This window comes from Panulirus ornatus, chromosome 16 (genome assembly GCF_036320965.1).
Source record: "Panulirus ornatus isolate Po-2019 chromosome 16, ASM3632096v1, whole genome shotgun sequence".
Taxonomy (NCBI): domain Eukaryota; kingdom Metazoa; phylum Arthropoda; class Malacostraca; order Decapoda; family Palinuridae; genus Panulirus; species Panulirus ornatus.
In genome coordinates, this window is record NC_092239.1 from 30926493 (window position 1) to 30946263 (window position 19771).

Here is a 19771-nt window from a genome sequence, read left to right on the forward strand (position 1 = left end):
TACATACCCATACATCTCAATGTACACATATATATATACACCCACAGACACATACATATATACACATGCACACATTTCACACTGCCTTTATTCATTCCCATCGCCACCCCGCCACACATGGAATAACATCCCCCTCCCCCCTCATGTGTGCGAGGCAGCGCTAGGAAAAGACAACAAAGGCCCCATTCGTTCACACTCAGTCTCTAGCTGTCATGTAATAATGCCCGAAACCACAGCTCCCTTTCCACATCCAGGCCTCACAGAACTTTCCATGGTTTACCCCAGACGCTTCACATGCCCTGATTCAATCCATTGACAGCACGGCTACCCCGGTATACCACATCGATCCAATTCACTCTATTCCTTTCCCGCCTTTCACCCTCCTGCATGTTCAGGCCCCGATCACTCAAAATCTTTTTCACTCCATCTTTCCACCTCCAATTTGCTCTCCCACTTCTCCTCGTTCCCTCCACCTGCGACACATATATCCTCTTGGTCAATCTTTCCTCACTCATTCTCTCCATGTGCCCAAACCATTTCAAAACACCCTCTTCTGCTCTCTCACCTACACTCTTTTTATTACCACACATATCTCTTACCCTATTATTACTTACTCGATCAAACCACCTCACACCACATATTGTCCTCAAACATCTCATTTCCAGCACATCCACCCTCCTGCGCACAACTCTATCCATAGCCCACGCCTCGCAACCATACAACATTGTTGGAACCACTATTCCTTCAAACATACCCATTATTGCGTTCGGAGATAATGTTCTCGACTTCCACACATTCTTCAAGGCTCCCAGGATTTTCGCCCCCTCCCCCACCCTATGATTCACTTCCGCTTCCATGGTTCCATCCGCTGCCAGATCCACTCCCAGATATCTAAAACACTTTACTTCCTCTAGTTTTTCTCCATTCAAACTTACCTCCCAATTGACTTGACCCTCAACCCCACTGTACCTAATAACCTTGCTCTTATTCACATTTACTCTTAACTTTCTTCTTTCACACACTTTACCAAACTCAGTCACCGGCTTCTGCAGTTTCTCACATGAATCAGCCACCAGCGCTGTATCATCAGCGAACAACAACTGACTTATTTCCCAAGCTCTCTCATCCCCAACAGGCTTCGTACTTGCCCCTCTTTCCAAAACTCTTGCATTCACCTCTCTAACAACCCCATCCATAAACAAATTAAACAACCATGGAGACATCACACACCCCTGCCGCAAACCTACACTCACTGAGAACCAATCACTTTCCTCTCTTCCTACACGTACACATGCCTTACATCCTCGATAAAAACTTTTCACTGCTTCTAACAACTTGCCTCCCACACCATATATTCTTAGTACCTTCCACAGAGCATCTCTATCAACTCTATCATATGCCTTCTCCAGATCCATAAATGCTACATACAAATCCATTTGCTTTTCTAAGTATTTCTCACATACATTCTTCAAAGCAAACACCTGATCCACACATCCTCTACCACTTCTGAAACCACACTGCTCTTCCCCAATCTGATGCTCTGTACATGCCTTCACCCTCTCAATCAATACCCTCCCATATAATTTACCAGGAATACTCAACAGACTTATACCTCTGTAATTTGAGCACTCACTCTTATCCCCTTTTCCTTTGTACAATGGCACTATGCATGCATTCCGCCAATCCTCAGGCACCTCATCATGAATCATACATACATTAAATAACCTTACCAACCAGTCAACAATACAGTCATCCCCTTTTTTAATAAATTCCTCTGCAATACCATCCAAACCTGCTGCCTTGCCGGCTTTCATCTTCCGCAAAGCTTTTACTACCTCTTCTCTGTTTACCAAATCATTTTCCCTAACCCCTCTCACTTTGCACACCACCTCGACCAAAACATCCTATATCTGCCACTCTGTCATCAAACACATTCAACAAACCTTCAAAATACTCACCCCATCTCCTTCTCACATCACCACTACTTGTTATCACCTCCCCATTAGCCCCCTTCACTGAAGTTCCCATTTGCTCCCTTGTCTTATGCACTTTATTTACCTCTTGCCAGAACATCTTTTTATTCTCCCTAAAATTTAATGATACTCTCTCACCCCAATATATATATATATATATATATATATATATATATATATATATATATATATATATATATATATATATATATTTGTCAAAACGCCGGGATCGGGTTCAGTCGCGTGGGGCGTTTTCATACGCGACTACTCTGAACTGACCTCCAGAATTATAGTTAATATCTTAAGACAGCAACAAGGATCATGGTGACACAAATATCCCTTACATGATGCAGTTGTCTGTCAGACATAGAGGAGACATCTTGCTCACCTAGTCATCGATGATAAGTGACACTTTGCTATAACTAAGCCAGTGTAGATTATGTACCATTTTCATTCAGTCGGCGTAAATAACCCGTCGAATAGCTTCCAGAGGAAAAAACTCTGCAAGCATTGAATGTTCTGGGTCTTCCCACTGTCCCTGGACCATTATTTGAAGGCGTCTTGCACTACGCATAATTTCTGGAATCATCTCATCTGTTAAGTTTTATCTGTAACATTTTCATTCACCACTAAACACTATTCTTCTTGTGATCATTTTTTGCGTATTTGATGAGCAAATTGACATAATTTGCATGTTACAGAAAAAAATCATTTTCCGTGATGCAGATTTTTCTCTGGATCTGTGATTATTTTTTAACTTTTAATTAACTCTTACGGTGAAATCGTTAACATAAAGGAATTTTTCTTCACTGCTGCCTCACAAACACGAGCTGCTGTTATTTTGCTGTCAGAGGTGTACACACCAAAAGGTCACCAAGACCTTACTCGAAAATGTCAAGTGTTTTACCAGGAAATAGAACGCTTATTATGAAGGTTGTACGCATGCGAAGGAAATTTCAAACCGCTTTAGAGGAGTAAACCATAATCTGCTTGAAATAATGCATTAAATATTGTGATCAGACACTGTCATGCACGAGAAAGAACCGCTGAAAACAAGTAAAGGATGGAATGAATAACTATGGTTTGTGAAAATTCAAAGAAACCAGTGGATCGTGAACTATTACTCGCGATATATATATATATATATATATATATATATATATATATATATATATATATTTTTCTTTTTTTCTTTCAAACTATTCGCCATTTCCCGCATTAGCGAGGTAGCGTTAAGAACAGAGGACTGGGCCTTTGGGGGAATACCCTCACCTGGCCCAATTCTCTGTTCCTTCTTTTGGAAAATTGAAAAAAAAAAAAACCCGAGAGGGGAGGATTTCCAGCCCCCCGCTCCCTCCCCTTTTAGTCGCCTTCTACGACACGCAGGGAATACGTGGGAAGTATTCTTAATCCCCTATCCCCAGGGATAATATATATATCCCTGGGGATAGGGGAGAAAGAATACTTCCCACGTATTCCCTGCGTGTCGTAGAAGGCGACTAAAGGGGAAGGGAGCGGGGGGCTTGAAATCCTCCCCTCTCGTTTTTTTTTTTTTAATTTTCCAAAAGAAGGAACAGAGAAGAGGGCTAGGTGAGGATATTCCCTCAAAGGCCCAGTCCTCTGTTCTTAACGCTACCTCGCTGAGGCGGGAAATGGCGAATAGTACGAAAGAAAAAGAAATATATATATACATATATATTGGGGATGAGAGAGCCGGGGAAGTGAGTCAGTTGTTGTTCGCTAATGATAAAGCGCTGGTGGCTGATTCATGTGAGAAACTGCAGAAGCTGGTGACTGAGTTTGGTAAAGTGTGTGAAAGAAGAAAGTTAAGAGTAAATGTGAATAAGAGCAAGGTAATTAGGTACAGTAGGGTTGAGGGTCAAGTCAATTGGGAGGTAAGTTTGAATGGAGAAAAACTGGAGGAAGTAAAGTGTTTTAGATATCTGGGAGTGGATCTGGCAGCGGATGGAACCATGGAAGCGGAAGTGGATCATAGGGTGGGGGAGGGGGCGAAAATCCTGGAGCCTTGAAGAATGTGTGGAAGTCGAGAACATTATCTCGGAAAGCAAAAATGGGTATGTTTGAAGGAATAGTGGTTCCAACAATGTTGTATGGTTGCGAGGCGTGGGCTATGGATAGAGTTGTGCGCAGGAGGATGGATGTGCTGGAAATGAGATGTTTGAGGACAATGTGTGGTTGAGGTGGTTTGATCGAGTAAGTAACGTAAGGGTAAGAGAGATGTGTGGAAATAAAAAAGAGCGTGGCTGAGAGAGCAGAAGAGGGTGTTTTGAAATAGTTTGGGCACATGGAGAGAATGAGTGAGGAAAGATTGACCAAGAGGATATATGTGTCGCAGGTGGAGGGAACGAGAAGTGGGAGACCAAATTGGAGGTGGAAAGATGGAGTGAAAAAGATTTTGTGTGATAGGGGCCTGAACATGCAGGAGGGTGAAAGGAGGGCAAGGAATAGAGTGAATTGGATCGATGTGGTATACCGGGGTTGACGTGCTGTCAGTGGATTGAATCAGGGCATATGAAGCGTCTGGGGTAAACCATGGAAAGCTGTGTAGGTATGTATATTTGCGTGTGTGGACGTATGTATATACATGTGTATGGGGGTGGGTTAGGCCATTTCTTTCGTCTGTTTCCTTGCGCTACCTCGCAAACGCGGGAGACAGCGACAAAGAAAAAAAAAAAATATATATATATATATATATATATATATATATATATATATATATATATATATACATATACGATTGATAGTTTATGTCAAAGTTTGAAGTGAAAACCCTCCTTACAGGAGAGTAAAAGATAGAAAGATAAATTTTATTTTTGAAGTCCCCACACACTGGCTCAAGGCCACAGGTGACAAGACTACAAAGGCTTAGGAAATTAGATTTATCCAGTCGTCGCAATTAGAAACAGTTGCACTGTACAGTATTTATATAGATCAGAGTAAATAACCCGAAGAACACGATGATGGTATCCTTGCATGTACTGCTTTTTTTGGAGGGGGGGGGGGGGATCGACACCGGATAGGTAAAATCTCAGTGTGTGACTTCTGCAGCATGATGAAATTGACCATCATGATAAAGTGACAGAAGAAAAGGAAACTATTTACTAGTTCACACAGCTTTACATGAAAGTTAACCTCAGGATTCATTTACTAATAACTGACATCGTTTATGTTTCTACCTTCTTCCATTAAGAAATGAATCTAGAAATGTGTTATCGCTTGTACCAGCTGACTAGGGATGTGTTATCGCTTGTACTATCTGATGTGCAATTCCTTCGGTTTCCATCTCATTATCTGACAATGGGATACATGTTCCTCGCTCTTTTGTAAAGTTAGTAATGTAATTGTATAGAAATGGATCATGATTTGTTCATTACCTTCGTATCCAAGTACGTAGTAATTGATCTAATCAGTTTATTCATAATAAGTCTCCATTAACGTGAAAGCTCATTCCAAGGCCAATCATTCTTTGAACTGATTCTTTACTGTAGTTAGTCGGGAGGCCTACATGACATACAAGGCAATATGTACGAAAAAGAGGTTCGATCGCACCCCTTCAAGTTCCCAATTAAATTTTAGCTTATTTCCCACGTTTTGATAAAAAGTACTAATATGTCTCGACATTTTATAACCGTATTTCACTGAAGATGGAAACATCGATGAATTTTCAACCATTCTGATGTCAGTTGCTAGGCACAAGCCATAGCTTTACCTAGCAGCCCTAAGATCACTTCTTATGGGGCTCCCGTAGCGTTCGGTAAGTTGGACACGTCCCAGTAGGAGAGACTGCAAAACAAGAAATGTTTGCCTATTACTGTGTTAACGAGATAGCGCCAGGAAGAGTCAGGGAAAATACCCCGTTCGCTCACGTTCATTATCTAGCTGTCATATATAGTGCATTGAAACCACTGTTCACTATTCACAAACATGGCTTACAGACCCCTCCGTGGTTTCCCTGGTTGCTTCATGTGCCTTCGTTTTGATAATCGATAGCACGTCGCTGGCCCCTCGTACACCACGTCGTTCCGCTTCACTCTATCCTATGAACGCCTTTTGCACTCCTGCATGTTGAGGTACCGACTGCTCAAAACGTTAATCACTTCATCCTTCCATCTCCATCTCGGTCTCCCCCATCTCTTTCTCCCCTCCACTCGTGAGACATATACCCTTTGTCAACGTCTTAATGCCTCCATATGTCCACACCATTTCGGCTCTCTCTCTCTCTCTCTCTCTCTCTCTCTCTCTCTCTCTCTCTCTCTCTCTCTCTCTCTCTCTCTCTCTCTCTCTCTCTATATATATATATATATATATATATATATATATATATATATATATATATATAATGTTTTGCTGTATGTTATTGTTATGCAAGTTCAAGACCTAAGTTTTCATCTAGCCGAGCGCTCCAGCCACTATTGACCACAGTTTAATGCTTGGCCGATACAGGATAATTTGCCATGATGAGTTTAGTTCAGCTGCGAGACCCAACCCGGATGTAGGAAAACCGCGTTAGTGCATGTCTTTGTTTCACTTCATCTTCATACATAGGGAAGGAAAAATTACTATGGTCTGTTTACATTGTTTCAGAAATAATTTGTACAGAAACAGATAATTATATGGTGAAAGCGGGAAATAAACGAACATTTAGCAAGACTTCGGAGTGCACTCGGCCAATGTTATTGTTGTGACGCTCCCGTCACTGGATTTTTCATCAGTTTCTCAGGTGAGCGCTTATTTGGGTCTGTATGTTTTTAACCACAGTTGAATCTTCCATTCTTTTGAAGCTAATATAAAGAAAGGTTTTCACTTATAAATCCAGAGGTAGTATTATAAGTAGATTGATTTTATTTATTCGTAAGTGCGCACGGCAAAGCTTAGAGGTCACAGCACCTGCGGCACTTTTTAATGTTAGCCAGTACCAGTCCTCGTAATAGAGATTTAAGTTGATATGATACATGTTTTTTTTTTAGTTCTATACAAGGTTTTTAGACTCAATTCTACCTAACCGTAAAGGTTATTGCTTAGCAGTCTTCTGTAACATTTCAGTGAAAGTGGCAGAGTAAATGTGTTGCAGTCATCAGTGACATGTAAGGCATTGATACAACAGTCCGTATTTTGAATATCAGTTTCAATTATCTTGTCATTCTTAAATTCTCAGCACAGGTTTGCAGGGTATGGGATATGCAAATGATATAGGATTAAATGAACAAATTAGAGAAATCCTTACTTAAACTAATTTTGCATTTAGTGTTATGTGAGTGTTATATGAGCAGAAAAGTTGGTCATTGCTTATTATAGTAGTTCGGGTAGATTTAAGGGTAAAATACCAGTTTAGCCCACCCACATAAATTATCTATGGAATGTGACTGATATTGTTTTTACCGTGATAGTTTAGAGTGCGAATACTACACTAAGAATAGTTGAGTGTGACTTTGAGCCATGTTTTTAATTCATATTATAAATAAGCTGATTGTAGGAAGGACTATGAAGTTCTTAGAAACTGTAGAGTTTAAGATTAAACATTGTGATTCATGTCTAGGAATCAACAGAACCCTTTGAAAACCGCAGTGTATAAAGGAAGATTGTTTTGATCATTCTTTTTTCTGAAAGTTTGTGAACATTTTCTTTTGAATATATCCTTGTAGGCCCAAAAACTTGTGTAAAGAATTCTGAAATTATTATTATTATAATTGCCTTCTGCATCAGCGAGATAGCGCAAGGAAACAGATGAGGAATAGCCCAACCCACCCACATACACATGTATATACATAAACGCCCATACACGCTCATATACATACATATACATTTCAATGTATACATACATATGCATACACAGACATATACATATATACACATGTACATACTTACTGCCTTCATCCATTTCCGTCACCACTCTGCCACACATGAAATAATATCTCCCCCCCCCATCCTTTCATAATATTTCAGATGAGAATTCCATAGACTTGCTCCTTGTGAATGCACACATTTATAGAGTACAAATGCAGGCAGATCAAATGACTCTAAAAGGATAACATTAAAAGTAAGAAAAATTTTGGTCCTTTGGGAAATTCAAGTGAGACTTTTGTAGATTTTATTCATTTCTACTACATTTGTTTTACTTTGTTTTATAGTATGCTGCTTCACATTTTCCTTCATTTGTGCTCCTCCTGCTTTCAGGAAACACAGTAGAAAAGTTAGATTTATTTCCAAGTCATTTTATGTGGTGTAAATGTGATTTGCTAAATGTAAGAAATCATTTGATATGATTTTCTTGATTGTCAGTAAGTTAATATTTCAACAAACCTGAAATATGCAATTACTCTTCCCAGCCAAACAGGACTTGTATGTTAGATAATCTATCCTGACCCAGTCACACTGAAGACTTTTTTAGCCTCCTCAAGCAGTTCTTAGGCACTTCTTTGAGGATAGGTCTGGTATTATTTTATTGTTGCTGAACTAGCATAGCTTCTCTGTATTTTAATCTCAGGAATACTGTGGTAGAGGATGGTTTGCATGTTGCACCTATCATGCATAATTCAAACTAATAAAGAGTTTAGGGAGGGTTTGCACTAACATGGACACAGTATTGTGACATGGTGTGGAAGCAAGTTATGATAACGTAATTGATCTAGGATATGAGATTATGTCAGACTTTGTTTTCAAAAACTTTAGATACTGAACTGCAAAATATTGTAAGCCATAGACATGCTCTTTGGACTTGTTTAGTTGCTACCTAGTGATTTACATTCATATTTTCAGAACATCCTTGAAAATGTTTTACCAGGTGTGAAGCACAAGTTCAGGTACAGTGTACATGAAATTTAGCAGAATGAAGTGCTTTTCTTAAGACATTAACTGAAAAAATAGTAGGCATCTTCTGGCACCAAATTAGCAGTGATATCCATATTTCCCAAATGAAATTTCCTCATGGTTTTTCATAAAAAATACCGGAGAACCAGATGATGATTTACATAATGCACTTAGAAGAAAAAGAAGTGAATCGAAGAATGTGTTGCTGTGCTCATTTTAGTGAAACCAAAAAAAAAAGAGCATGAGTACGGAATTTGTACATCTCATAAATGAGAATCACTCTTCTCACCTCACCTCTTACAAGGAGATAACATTATGAGGATAATAAATGTGGATGCATTGAAAAATTCAAAATCCCATATGATAGAAATGCAAGTTTAAGAGGGAGGTTCCTACGAGTGTAAATCTCCCCTCATGTAAGAAGAGACCTCCACCAAGTCGCAAGATCTTGACTTGCCTATTTTTTGCCTATTGTACAAAATGTTATTCTGTATTTTGCAATACAAAATAGAGGTCATATAAAAGCCGGACTTATTTGTTATATATTTCCAGGTGCTATCAGTATAGATGTCCTTAAGTAGGGAGGAGCGAGAGCTGCACTGTGTGTTGAGTTGGTTCGCAAACTGGGAAGATCAACAGAAGGAGCAGTTCCTTAATGTGTTGATTGAGAAAGCTGTGCCCCCTGATATTGACCAGCTATTCCAAGTAAGCTGCAACTCCTCATGTCGACCATTTCAGACATTTCAAGCTTTCCATTTGTACAGATATTGAATAGTTTTAAACGGTAGTTCTAATAGATATTACTTCAGTCACAGTCATTACTCCTGAAAGTTGGTTGCATAAATTCAGTTACCATTTCCTAGAGTAGACCAAGCAGTGCTTGGAAAGCCATTGCATCAGATAATTATTGTGTAACCTATGTAACCTCTAGGAGCTCGAAGGTGGATCATTATAAAACCTATATCTTTTACTAAACTGTTAAGCTTTGGAACCCTTCACCCTCTCATGCCTTTCCTGAGAATTAAAAATCTTTCTCTCTTTTAAATGGCATGTTTTTCTCTTCCTGAAAAACTCATGTTAAACTCATCCTTTTTTTTCCATTTTTCTGTTGCATTCCATGCCAAGCCTTTGTGAAGACTACAGCCTGTAAGTGGAATTTTTGACAGAAAAGTCAAGAGTTAGTCACTGTGGTAAAGTAGACAGAATATATCATTTCAGACACCCAGCAATATGTAATAACATACTGGGATTTGTTGATAAGTGCATGTTTTGCTGCTTTTAGATTTGCAGCTAGTGACTCACACTAAGTATGCTAGCTTTGAATGTTATACTCATTTGAAAGGCAAATGCTTTTTAATTTATGCCCAGAGTATGGCATGTTTTAAGTGAATATACTTTCATAAATAAAATGTTGAAAGACATTTCACTTTGTCAAAGACAAGGTTCCCCAATCAAGGAATGATTGACAGTATGTTGAAAATAAACATCAACATTTTGAACATGATTAGGAGGGTGTTCTGACAGCTGAATGTCCAGAGACAAAAGCAGTACAAAACTAGACAAGAATATACTGTAAACATAATGGCTCTCAAGACTTTCCTCAAAACACTGCTGTAAGTTATGTAACACTTCCAGTACACCATCATTATAGGACTCTGAATAAATTAAGCAAGCAAAATATGATTTATGAATTTCCTGGCAACATAAGCAACATTGTTTGCTGATTTTTCAAAATCTCATACAGAAAGTTGCTGTAGAAGTGAAATATGGATCTTGGTATAGGGTCCCTTTTATTGTGAAAGAATTGATAGAATAGATGGTGGAGTTAAGCTCTTTGTAAAGACTACTGTAACTAACTTGCACCAAACTTTTAAGATCATCAGATACTTTGGAAATGCTTATCTTGAGAGCTGAAATCCATATTTTAGTAATTATACTAATGTATAAATCATCTGTTACTAGGCAGTGAAAATTAGTAATTAAGAAATGTTAAGATTTCAATGAAGAGTTTTGGAAATCTCTTCACAAACCTGATTATTAAAGAAACTCATATACCATATATGAGATGAAAAATGGCAAGTAACAAGTGCAGTTCTTGAAGCTTCCAGGTAGTATTCAGGATGATCAAGTAAGCTTAAGAAAAAAAATTAAACAAGTATTCCTCATGTCAGCAACTAACAGAACCAGCAGAGAAAGAGGATATATCAAACTTAGATTCAGAAACAGAAAATAATGTATTAATTAGGTCTACAAATAATACAACTATCATCTAAGGAGACCCTCATAGACATAGTGTTCTCAGACAAAAAAGATTTTTATTAACAATGTCACTATTACCAAAACAACATACTATAGCCATAACATAAGTGAAGTGCAAATGGTCTTGAACAGGGGGGCCTAAATTCCCTACTATTGACTGCTATAAGGAATGGTCAACACATTTAACAGGAACAGCTGCATGAAGTGGATAGAGATTAACCAAGAGTTTTGGATCATTCCATGGAGTAACTTTAAAAGAGTAACCTATCCTCAGCCTGATGCATGAAGGAGAAAATAAACTTATAGTTGCTTCCAAGAAGGCAACAGACACATCCGAGAAAGAAAACACTAAAAGAAACAAAATGCAATCAGAATATCTAACTCTAGGTTAAGAAAATAAATGAGTCAACAGTCACCCCCAGCTTACTCCTCAAGGTAAAGAAATAAATTACCCTATATTCACCCGAGGCTAACTCGTCAGAGGAAGCAAAGTTAAGATTAATACAATCCTTGATAATGTGAACACACCTGCTTCTACTCAAGCAGAGTTACAGTTCACCAGCTGACTAGGCCTGTCACATCTGTGGAGTTACAATTCACCAGCTGACTAGGGCTGTCACATCTGTGGTGCTTTACCTCATCCAAAGTTGGTATCCACTTATCTATCAACCAGCTAGATAAGCTGTGCAGTCTGCCTGCATCAGAGATCAAACCCAGGCCTTTAGATTGGTAGTCAGCAATGCTATCCATAGTACCATTGAGGTACGTAAGAAGCAGAGGAAAGGAAGTTGTATTGAAACCACCAAGCTGATATTGCAAGCATCTTAATCAATTAGTGTACAAAACAGGTTGAAAAGAACCAGCTGAAGCATGCAGAACTCCCAAGAACACATTTTCTTGCCATGATTAGAATTCATGGTTGAATAACATTTATCACTAAAGCCTCAACACGTATGAAGTTTGGTTTGCACCTGAACTAATGAACACAAATGATATATGCACCATGCATTTCTTATTGTGTTCATCATAATGAGTTGTGGGATGAATACAAGGTTCATTCTTTATTATGTTGTTAGTCAAGGAAAACACTGAAAAAAGTTTAATAATTCTGAATCAGTTCCACACTCATTCAGTTATATCATCCATTTATTGAAAAACGAAGTACTAGATATATGGATGGAATCAGAATCAAAATTTGTACGTATTCATACTTGCTTGCCTTCATCCTTTCCTATCACTACCCCACTATCACTACTGCGTTAGTGAGGTAGTGCAAGGAACAGACGAAAGAATGGCCCAACCCGCCCACGTACACATGTATATGCATAAACACCCACACACGCACATATACATACCTATACATTTCAACATATACATACATATGCATACACAGACATAAACACATATACACATATACATATTCCTACTTGCTGCCTTCATCCATTCCCATCGCCACCCCGCCACACATTAAAAACAGCACCCCTTCCCCCATGCGCGAGGTAGTACCAGGAAAATACAACAAAGGCCACATTCGTTCACGCTCAGTCTTTAGCTGTCATGTGTAATACACCGAAATGAGAGCTCCCTTTCCACATCCAGGCCCCACAAAACTTTCCATGGTTTACCCCAGACGTTTCACATGCCCTGGTTCAATCCATTGACAGCACATCAACCCCGGTATACCATATCATTCCAATTCACTCTATTCCGTGCACGCTTTTAACCCTTCTGTATGTTCTGGCCCCAGTCGCTCAAAATCTTTTTCACTCCATCTTTCCACCTCCTCATTCCCTCCAGCTCTGACACATATATCCTCTTTGTCAATCTTTCCTCACTCATTCTCTCCATGTGACCAAACCATTTCAATACAACCTCTTCTGCTCTCTCAACCACACTCTTTTTATTACCACACATCTCTCTTACCCTTTCATTACTTACTCTGTCAAACCATGTCACTCCACATATTGTCCTAAGACATCTTATTTCCAACACATTCACCTTCTTCTGCACAACCCTATCTATAGCCCATGCCTCACAACCATATAACATTGTTGTAACCACTATTCCTTTAAACATGCCCATTTTTGCTCCCCGAGATAATGTTCTCACCTTACACACATTCTTCAACACTCGCAGAACCTTCATCCCCTTCCCCACCCTGTGACTAACTTCAGCTTCCATGGTACCATCTGCTTCTAAATCCACTCCCAGATGTCTAAAACACTTCACTTCCTCCAGTTTTTCTCCATTCTTACTTACTTCCCAATTGACTTGTCCCTCAGCCCTACTGAACCTAATAACCATGCTTTTATTCACATTTACTCTCAGCTTTCTTCCTTCACGCACTTTACCAACTCAGTCACCAGCTTCTGCTGTTTCTCACCTGAATCACCCACCAACGCTGTATCATCAGCGAACAACAACTGACTCACTATCAAGCCCTCTCGTCCACAACAGACTGCATACTTGCCCCTCTCTCCAAACCTCTTGCATTCACCTCCCTAACAACCCCATCCATAAACAAATTAAACAACCATGGAGACATCACGCACCCCTGCCGCAAACCGACATTCACTGGGAACCAGTCACTTTCCTTTCTTCCTACTCATACATATGCCATATGTCCTCGATAAAACTTTTCACTGCTTCTATCAACTTAACCTCCTGCACCATATACTCTTAATACCTTCCACAGAGCATCTCTATCACCTCTATCATATGCCTTCTCCAGATCCATAAATACTACATACAAATCCATTTGTTTTTCTAAGTATTTCTCACATACATTCTTCAAAGCAAACACCTGATCCACACATCCTCTACCACTTCTGAAACCACACTACCCTTCCCCAGTCTGATGCTCTTTACATACCTTGACCCCTTCAATCAATACCCTCCCATATGATTTTCCAGGAATGCCCAACAAACTTATACCTCTGCAATTTGAACACACCTTTATCCCCTTTGCCTTTGTACAATGGCACTATGCATTCATTCCGCCAGTCCTCAGGCACTTCACCATGAACAATACATACATTGAATATCCTTACCAACCAATCAACAACACAGTCACCCCCTTTTTTAATGAATTCCAATGCAATACCATCCAAACCCTCTGCCCTACCAGCTTTCATCTTCTGCAAAGCTTTCAATACCTCTTCTCTGTTTACCAAACCATTCCCCCTGACCCTGTCACTTCTCACACCACCTCGACCAAAACACCCTATATCTGCCACACTATTATCAAACGCATTCAACAAACCTTTGAAATACTCACTCCATCTCCTCACTTCACCACTACTTGTTATTACCTCCCCAATAGCCCCCTTCACCTATGTTCCTATTTGGTCTCTTGTCTTATGCACTTTATTTACCTCTTTCCAAAACATCTTTTTATTCTACCTAAATTTAATGATACTCTCTCACCCCAACTCTCATTTGCCCTCTTTTTCACCTCTTGCACCTTTCTCTTGACCTCCTGCCTCTTTCTTTTGTACATCTCCCACTCATTTGCATTATTTCCTTGCAAAAATCGTCCAAATGCCTCTCTCTTCTCTTTCACTAACAATCTTACTTCTTCATCCCACCACTCACTACCCTTTCTGATCTGCCCACCTCCCACGCTTCTTTGCCACATGCATCTTTTACACAGGCCATCACTGCTTCCCTAAAAACATCCCATTCCTTCCCCACTCTCCTTTTGTCATTTGCTCTCACCTTTTTCCATTCTGCACTCAATCTTTCCTGGTACTTCCTCACACAAGTCTCTTTTCTAAGTTCACTTACTCTCACCACTCTCTTCACCCCAGCATTCTTTCTCCTTTTCTGAAAACCTCTACAAATCTTCACCTCCTCCACAAGATAATGATCAGACATCCCTCCAGTTGCCCCTCTCAGCACATTAACATCCAAAAGTCTCTCTTTCACGCACCTGTCAATTAACATGTAATGCAATAAAGCTCTCTGCCAATCTCTCCTGCTTACATACGTATACTTATGTATATCTCTCTTTTTAAACCAGGTTTTCCTAATCACCAGTCATTTTTCAGCACATAAATGTACAAGCTCTTCACCATTTCCATTTACAACACTGAACGCTCCATGTACACCAATTATACCCTCAACTGCCACATTACTCACCTTTGCATTCAAATCACCCATCACTATATCCCAGTCTCATGCATCAAAGCTGTTAACACACCGCTCAGCTGCTTCCAAAACACTTGCCTCTCATGATCTTTCTTCTCATGACCAGGTGCATAGGCACCAATAATCACCCATCTCTCCATCCACTTTTAGTTTTACCCATATCAATCTACAGTTTACATTCTTACACTCTATCACATAGTCCCACAACTCCTGCTTCAGGAGTACTGCTACTCCTTCCTTTGCTTTTGTCCTATCACCAACCCCTGACTTTACTCCCAAGACATTCCCAAACCACTCTTCCCCTTTACCCTTGAGCTTCATTTCACTCAGAGCCAAAGCATCCAGGTTCCTTTCCTCAAACATACTACCTGTCTCTCCTTTTTTCTCATCTTGATTACATCCACACATATTTAGACACCCCAATCTAAGCCTTTGAGGAACTTGAGCACTCCCTGCATGACTCCTTCTTCTGTTTCCCCTTTTAGAAAGTTGAAATTATTAATATTATTATTATTATTTATTTTGCTTTGTCGCTGTCTCCCACATTTGCGAGGTAGCTCAAGGAAACAGAAGAAAGAAATGGCCAAACCCACCCCCATACACATGTATATACACACACGTCCACACACGCAAATATACATACCTATACATCTCAATGTGCACATATATATAAACACACAGACACATACATATATACCCATGCACACAGTTCACACTGTCTGCCTTTATTCATTCCCATCGCCACCTCGCCACACATGGAATACCATCCCCCTCCCCCCTCATGTGTGCGAGGTAGCGCTAGGAAAAGATAACAAAGGCCCCATTCGTTCACACTCAGTCTCCAGTTGTCATGCAATAATGCCCGAAACCACAGCTCCCTTTCCACATCCAGGCCCCACACAACTTTCCATGGTTTACCCCTGACGCTTCACATGCCCTGATTCAATCCACTGACAGCACGTCAACCCCGGTATACCACATCGATCCAATTCCCTCTATTCCTTGCCCGTCTTTCACCCTCCTGCATGTTCAGGCCCCGATCACTCAGAATCTTTTTGACTCCATCTTTCCACCTCCAATTTGGTCTCCCACTTCTCCTCGTTCCCTCCACCTCCGACACATATATCCTCTTGGTCAATCTTTCCTCACTCATTCTCTCCACGTGCCCAAACCATTTCAAAACACCCTCTTCTGCTCTCTCAACCATGCTCTTTTTATTTCCACACATCTCTCTTACCCTTACATTACTTACTCGATCAAACCACCTCACACCAAACATTGTCCTCAAACATCTCATTTCCAGCACATCCACCCTTCTGCGCACAACTCTATCCATAGCCCACGCCTCGCAACCATACAACATTGTTGGAACCACTATTCCTTCAAACATACCCGTTTTTGCTTTCCAAGATAATGTTCTCGACTTCCACACATTCTTCAAGGCTCCCAGGATTTTCGCCCCCTCCCCCACCCTATGATTCACTTCCGCTTCCATGGTTCCATCCGCTGCCAGATCCACTCCCAGATATCTAAAACACTTTACTTCCTCCAGTTTTTCTCCATTCAAACTTACCTCCCAATTGACTTGACCCTCAACCCTACTGTACCTAATAACCTTGCTCTTATTCACATTTACTCTTAACTTTCTTCTTTTACACACTTTACCAAACTCAGTCACCAGCTTCTGCAGTTTCTCTAATGAATCAGCCACCATCGCTGTATCATCAGCGAACAACAACTGAGTCACTTCCCAAGCTCTCTCATCCACAACAGACTTCATACTTGCCCCTCTTTCCAAAACTCGTGCATTCACCTCCCTAACAACCCCATCCATAAACAAATTAAACAACCATGCAGACATCACACACCCCTGCCGCAAACCTACATTCACTGAGAACCAATCACTTTCCTCTCTTCCTACACGTACACATGCCTTACATCCTCAATAAAAACTTTTCACTGCTTCTAACAACTTGCCTCCCACACCATATATTCTTAATACCTTCCACAGAGCATCTCTATCAACTCTATCATATGCCTTCTCCAGATCCATAAATGCTACATACAAATCCATTTGCTTTTCTAAGTATTTCTCACATACATTCTTCAAAGCAAACACCTGATCCACACATCCTCTACCACTTCTGAAACCACACTGCTCTTCCCCAATCTGATGCTCTGTACATGCCTTCACCCTCTCATTCAATACCCTCCTATATAAATTACCAGAAATACTCAACAAACTTATACCTCTGTAATTTGAGCACTCACTCTTATCCCCTTTGCCTTTGTACAATGGCACTATGCACGCATTCCGCCAATCCTCAGGCACCTCACCATGAGTCATACATACATTAAATAACCTTACCAACCAGTCAACAATACAGTCACCCCCTTTTTTAATAAAGTCCACTGCAATACCATTATTATTATTATTATTATTATTATTATTATTATTATTATTGAGGAACAAAAGGTCCTCAGGCTTGCTTTGGCCCCAAGGTCCCAAGAGGCTAATCTTGCCCTGCATTCAAGCATGTAGTAGGCAAAAATTTATTTATAAAACTGTACCCAGTCAGCTTGATAGTTTAGGATACAAGGGCCAGCAAACCACAGCAATAAACAGCCTAATTGATCAGAAGAGCCCCAGTGTAGTATGATTGTAGACCAAAATCTAAATTACAGGTGAATCTTTGAAATCTACATGAGCTACCTCATTATTATTAATGAAATATAATAGATAAGTATATGCATAACAGTTTAAGATTTTTTCTTTTAATCACATTATTTTCTTCACAGGGCCTGGATCAGCTAAACCTCAACAATACATGTCAGTCAGTGCTCCAGTGTCAGCTGCGTCTTTTCTCTCAGTGGTTTGATACTTGGACATGTCAACACCGCAACCGACTTCTGTTCAACTTGCAACTTGAGGATCCCAGATTAGTTGAAAAATTTCACATAATAGTCAGTCTCAGGAATTCAGCAGGAAACTAGCCTTCCCTAATGACTGAAAGTACTATTATTTAAGGAAATTACAAGAATTTGTAACGTGACATCTAAACTCTTATCAGACTGAAAGAGTAGATATTAGATTACACAGCCATAAACACAGGATAAGTGAGAAATCAGCTAAGATGCCACATCAGCATACAACAGTAGACCAGGTGAATTTCCTGAGTCAGTGGTTTGTTTCATGGTCTGAGATGCAGAGGGAAGACTTCTTGCCAATCCTAGTTCAAGCTTACCAGCCCAGAGATCACATCAATGGCCTTCTTGGGGGTATTGAATCTTTAAGTGTACAAGGAAGAAGACCATCCCTATTTGATTGTCAGGTACGGAGATAACAGAATTTTGAATACTTTTTTCACAGATAGCATGGTTTCTTTATCACACTAATACCACTTCAGATGAAGTAGATTTATTAAGATTGCCAGGCCTCCACATAGAATTTTATAAAGTTTTGCGTGAATTCAAGATCCTTGTGGTAATAATACTTTGTCTGGTCATATGTCTGTTCATTTGACTTTACATGTACATATTACATTCATTCAGTTATTTTCTATCATTCTATTTACAGCTTCTTGTATGCACACTGACTGATGATCCACTTGATAAGTCATTAGCATATTTAGTATGCGAGTCCCTTTTGTGACTTACAGAAACTGGTGACTGAGTTTGGTAAAGTGTGTGAAAGAAGAAAGCTGAGAGTAAATGTGAATAAGAGTAAGGTTATTAGGTACAGTAGGGTTGAGGACAAGTCAACTGGGAGGTAAGTTTGAATGGAGAAAAACTGGAGGAAGTGAAGTATTTTAGATATCTGGGAGTGGAATTGGCAGCGTATGGAACCATGGAAGCAGAAGCGAGTCACAGGGTGGAAGAGGGGATGAAAGTTCTGGGAGCTTTGAAAAATGTGTGGAAGGCAAGAACATTATCTCTGAAAGCAGAAACGGGTATGTTTAAAGGAATAGTGGTTCCAACAATGTTATATGGTTGTGAGGCGTAGGCTATAGATAGAGTTGCATGGAGGAGAGTGAATGTGTTGGAAATGAGATGTTTGAGGACAATATGTGGTGTGAGGTGGTTTGATCGAGTAAGTAATGAAAGGGTAAGAGAGATATATGGTAATAGAAAGAGTGGTTCAAAGAGCAGAAGAGGGTGTTTTGAAATGGTTTGGTCATATGGAGGGAATGAGTGAGGAGAGATAGACAAAGAGGATATATGTGTCAGAGGTGGAGGGAACAAGGAGAAGTGGGAGACCAAATTGGAGGTGGAAGGATGGAGTGAAAGGGATTTTGAGCGATTGGGGCCTGAACATGCAGGAGGGTGAAAGGCGGGCAAGGAATAGAGTGAATTAGTTCCATCCACTGCCAGATCCACTCCCAGATATCTAAAACACTTCACTTCCTTCAATTTTTCTCCAATCAAACTTACCTCCCAATTGACTTGTCCCTCAACCCTCCTGTACCTAATAACCTTGCTCTTATTCACATTCACTCTCAGCTTTCTTCTTTCACACACTTTACCAAACTCAGTCACCGGCTTCTGTTGTTTCTCACCCTGAA

The 19771-nt window shown here is 40.0% G+C and overlaps 1 protein-coding gene across 4 annotated transcripts in view; it reads left to right on the top strand.

The window, feature by feature from the left end:
* The window catches only part of LOC139754206 (uncharacterized), a 94103-nt gene that overhangs the window by 67399 nt on the left and 6933 nt on the right, over positions 1-19771 (top strand). For 2 of the 4 annotated variants that reach the window (XM_071671445.1, XM_071671444.1), the window contains exons 2-3: positions 9354-9506; positions 18009-18541. In XM_071671445.1, the coding sequence (XP_071527546.1) occupies positions 18344-18541 (198 nt within the window). In that variant the 5' untranslated portion in view covers positions 9354-9506; positions 18009-18343. Of the gene's footprint in view, positions 1-6440; positions 6715-9353; positions 9507-18008; positions 18542-19771 lie in introns of those variants that run through there. The other 2 variants (XM_071671447.1, XM_071671446.1) reach the window with 2 other exon arrangements.